The sequence below is a fragment of the Penaeus japonicus genome, unplaced genomic scaffold (assembly GCF_977035675.1).
Source record: "Penaeus japonicus unplaced genomic scaffold, GWHDUDI00000001_assembly GWHDUDI00000025, whole genome shotgun sequence".
NCBI classification, from domain to species: domain Eukaryota; kingdom Metazoa; phylum Arthropoda; class Malacostraca; order Decapoda; family Penaeidae; genus Penaeus; species Penaeus japonicus.
This window is the reverse complement of record NW_028234427.1, coordinates 24,436,614-24,441,613: the sequence shown is the minus strand read 5'-3', so window position 1 is coordinate 24,441,613 and position 5,000 is coordinate 24,436,614. Positions and strand designations below refer to the sequence as shown.

General features: G+C 36.3%; 1 protein-coding gene across 1 annotated transcript in view; it reads left to right on the top strand.

Annotated features, from left to right (window-relative positions):
- The window catches only part of LOC122244785 (calsenilin-like), a 65,660-nt gene extending 63,614 nt beyond the window's left edge, over positions 1-2,046 (top strand). Inside the window, exon 6 of the mRNA XM_086551745.1 lies at positions 136-2,046. Coding sequence (XP_086407871.1) covers positions 136-183 — 48 coding nt within the window. The 3' untranslated portion in view covers positions 184-2,046. The remainder of the gene's footprint in view (positions 1-135) is intronic.
- The last annotated feature ends 2,954 nt before the right edge of the window (positions 2,047-5,000 follow it).

Sequence of the window (5,000 nt, the reverse complement as noted above, 5' to 3'; positions counted from 1 at the left end):
CTATCTATCTATCTATCTCTCTCTATCTATCTATCTATCTATCTTTATCTCTATCTATCTATCTATCTCTCTACCTACCTTCCCACCTACTCCCCCCAGCAGCCCCCCCCCCCCTAAACGCCTGTCTCTCTGCAGGACGAGACCATCGCCAACTCGCTGACGATCCTGGACACGAACTTCTGACCCGAGGCCCCGCCCAGCGCCGCCGCCGCCGCCCTGCTCGCGCCCGTCGCCGCGCCGCAGGACCTCAACTGCAACATGTAGAGGCGGCTCCCTCAGGCTGCCGCGCCTCGGGAGGAGGGGCCGCCGCGGGGACAGCGAGGTCAGGGCATGACCTCGTCCCAAGGGCGGGGCACCACCACCAAAGGGGCGAGTGTCGCAAAGATCGGAGCGGGGAAAGACTGGGTCACGCACGAAGGAGAGGAGGAGCAGGTGGAAGGAGAGGAGGAAGAAGAGGAGGAAGAGAAGAAGGAGAGGGAGAAGCAGCGCGATGCGTGGAGAGCTCTTAGGGGTCAAAGGTCAGGGGTGATAGTGCCGGACCTGCTGGCCGAGGTCGATCTACCTGAGGGAGAACCAACTGATGCCAAACAGCCTATTTTCCAACGCGAGACACTTATCTAACCGACCTGCCAGTGAGCGACCTGGCAGGGAGGTCGACATGAGGTGGACTTCACAAACAGAAAACAAAGACAATTCTTTTGCTTGCTTGCCCGAGGATGTGAACTTGGATGTGATATGCACAGACCTCGACTTTGCTGTTTGTTTTGTGTGGAACATTCGGCTATTTTCTCCCCTCCCCTCCTCCCGTCCTCCCCCTCCTCCAGTTTGTTACTAAACATCTCATCCAACAAAGTATATCTTCGTTGTAATACAGAATCTCGGAGGATTATTTTTTCTTGGTATTATCGTATACCGTGTTTCTTTTATTTTTGTTTATCTCTCTTTTTTCGAAATTTTATAAAGGTGTAAACCATTTTGTATGAATGCTCTTTCATGATTCTCAACACTACGTAACCATGAAACGAATTACTCAATTACCAGGAACATAATGACTGCAATTATTCCATCTCTGTGCACTGAATAATGATAATGAATATAAGCTCGTAACCTCCCGCTTCTTAACCAAATCACATTAAACATGAATAAATAATTTTGTAATTCTAATCATGCTCTTTCGCTTTGCTTTTCAGACCCTTATATCTCTTTTATTTTCGTCTATCTTTCTCTTTCTTTATCATACAATTCTATATCTATACATGTTCCATATTTCCAGCGCGCAGATATTATATCTCCACAGTATTATCAAAGACCTAAAAAAAAAAAAACCGGCCTTATCAACGCGGTGTGTCAATCATGTGCGCAATATCCGGTGTACACATTTCTCAGTGGAAAAAAGAAAATATAATTTGCTTTTAGATTTTTGAGGATCATTTATAGTGAATTAGATTCACGAATATATAGCGAAAACTGATTCTGCTGTCAGTCTATTATCAGTCAGTCTAATATTATCAGTCAAGGCAATATCATCAGTCTATGTGATGATATTAGTCTGTGTAATATCAACGGAATATTATCATCAGTTAAGGTGATACAATGTTTCACTGAGGCAAGGTAGATAATATTCTCAGTCAAGATCAGGTAATATTGTCAGCTAAGCCAGTATCATCAGTCCGGGTATTAATCGAGCTATTAATATCAGTCAAGGTAGTATTATCGGTATAGTTAGTATCATCAGTATAGTAATATTTTCATATGATAACATGATAATCAAGATTACATTATCATTATAGGTAATATTGTTAGCCAAGGTAATAACAGTCAAGCCAAACGGAAGTGGTGATAAATATCCTTTACTGACCGTTACTTCAGATACAATTTGAATCGATTATGTGGTGGTTCTCTTATGATATTATATGTTTTGTATTTGTTTTACAGGCGTGAAAAAAAAAATGAAGCACATGCGTTTCCACCATTATTCAAAGGAATGTATTAATGAGTTCTCTTTTTCTGTTCCTCTTTTTTCGTTTTCTTTTTTTTTTTCTTCTTCTTCTCTCTCTCTCTCTCTCTCTCTCTCTCTCTCTCTCTCTCTCTCTCTCTCTCTCTCTCTCTCTCTCTCTCTCTCTCTCTCTCTCTCTCTCTCTCTCTCTCTCTCTCTCTCTCTCTCTCTTTCTCTCTCTCTCTCTATCTCTCTTTCTTTCTTTCTACCTATTTACCTACCTATCTATTTCCATTTCTCCTATTACACATATATCCATATCTTTAATGAGATCACACGAACAGAATAAGTCAGTGAAATAGCGAAGTTTGTTATCATGCCATCAAACAGACCTTGAGATAATGCTACAGAAAACGACATATCTAACCCCATGCTACATATACATTGATTTTTTTCATTTTATCCTTTTCATGATCGCCATTACCTTATTCACAGTGTTGTTATTATTTTCATTTTAGTCTTATCATTATAATCATTATTGTTGTTTTATCTGTCGTTATTGATATTATGATTTCCAATGTTATTATTGTTATCATCATTAGTATTGTCAGTGATATTTTGTTGGCATTACTAGTATTGCCCTTATCATTATTATTATCATTAACATTATTATTCTTATCATCATCACTATCATTCTAATTACCATTATTGCTATCTTTATTATCATCAATACCGTTATTGTTATCATCGTTATCATTACTATTATTTCTATCATTACTATTATTGTTATTATCACTATCATCATCCTTAGAATCATCATTATTATCACCAAAGCTAGATTATCAGGTACTTTCAGGTACATTTTGCTTTTTTGCATTAACAATCTCAGAAAAAAATATATTGCACACACCAGATTCGTCAAATCTTCTTTGAAAACGATGTTGATGACGATCAAAATTAAAGTTAAGAGATAAGCTTAGGACAATAAGCTAGTAAAAGCTCATTAGCGTTTCGTATGGCTTCGTAGACTATTAATCATCTAATTTTTCAATGATGCCTTGGCTATATGAACAAGAACAGGCAACTAAACGATTGAATAACGTCGCATCCCACAAAGAAAATACGAAACGACATAATCCCCTAAACAGACTGACAATCCCATTTCACAATAACCGCTAGAGTTTCGGAACCCAAACAGCATTCCGTAGTATAGATTCGTTTGTTGACACAAGCGATCCCTCCTCCGCGTCTATAGCGTCTGAGCCTCACTTTCTATGCTCGAATACTACGTTTAAGGAATCAAATCAATTATCCTTTGCCGCTACAGGATTTGTTTTTGCTCTTTTTTTTTTGTAACATATCATCACTTATTGTTATCAGTGATAAGTGGGGTTCTATGCGCAATGGAGTTAATTCTATGACAATACAATATTTTCAGAGCGACTAAACTATTCTTTTTGTTAATGAAATCTAGGGAAGATCCTGTAGTAGACTATAGTAGGTTTTAGGATTATATATGTACAGCAAAAGAAGATTTTATATATATACATAAATATATATATATACATATGACTCAATACAATATATAGATTAAAAAAAAAGCCAATATCTAGAATTTTTTGGTGTGTGCGTGTGTACATATATACATATATACGTAGATGTAATACAGTATGGCATAATTAGCCTTGAATAAACCCCAGATTATAAACAAGTGACGTAAGATGTAGCAACTTAAAAGATCTGAACAGGAGGAGAATGACAAGTGCTTTGTAACCTCGTCGAATGCCTAAGAATTCTCAGTGATACTGTAAAGCACTTAGTAAATCTTCTAAGGCAAAACCAGAAAAAAAAATAGCAGAGACATAGAGAAAGCTCGATAAGAAGGTGATGAATGAATCGGAAGGGGGATTAAGGTGGTGGCTTTCAGAGGCTTTTGCAGAAGAAAGGCTGAGAGTTTGTGTGGGAAGGGTTGGGTGCAGAGAGGGGTTGGCATCAGTCCCTTATGTCGTCCCGTTATGTTCCTACAGTGTTTTCTTATGTCTTGTTGTTTAGTTTGTCTGCTAGAAGGTCAGATTCGAGCAGGGTACTGAACAGGGAAAACATTTTTTTTATTATCTCGCAATTATGTAGAGGCTAAATTCAATTAGTTTTTAATCATTACTTTCGCTCTCTTTTTTTTTTACAATTTTGTAAGTGAATATACATACATACATACAGTGTGTATTGTATTGTGTGTGTGTGTGTGTGTGTGTTATATATATATATATATATATATATATATATATATATATATATATATATATATATATACATATATACATACATATATGTATATATATATATATATATGTATATATATATATATATACATATATATATATATACATATATACATATATACATACATACATACATATATATAGACATATATATATATATATATATATATATATATATATATATATATGTATGTATGTATGTATATACATACATATATACATATACATATATAGACATGTACACACACACACACACACACACATATAAACAGACACTACGCTCCACATAAACACCCATCCCATCTAATTTCAAAACGTCAACTCCAACACTAATAACATTACTAAACACGTCACTTTAAAACGACATCTGATGTCATTCTCAGCTGGAGTAGGCTTAGTATTGAGCTACTTTGATCATGAAAAAAGAACAAAGAAAATGATAAGAAGAAAAAAAAAATGTCTATAACTTCACGTTTTCTCTTCGAACCCCACAGCGAGACGTCCATAATCTGATGTTAAACTTCCATTTTCATGTTAGAGATATTTTAGGCCTGGCTCTCTTCGACTAGCTAGTTAGGTAGGCCTATTTTACTAATTACCCCGAGAAGAAAGGACAAAATATTGATGTGAGCTTTAGAACTAAGTGTATGTTAGTGTGCTTGTGAAAGTGTGTGTAAAGGTGTGTATGAAATCACTAGAGATGGTGTGTATAAATGTAACGCATATCAAGTATTTAGTGTAGTAACAGATGTATTTTGATAATCATTTCGTATTGTAAGTGGACA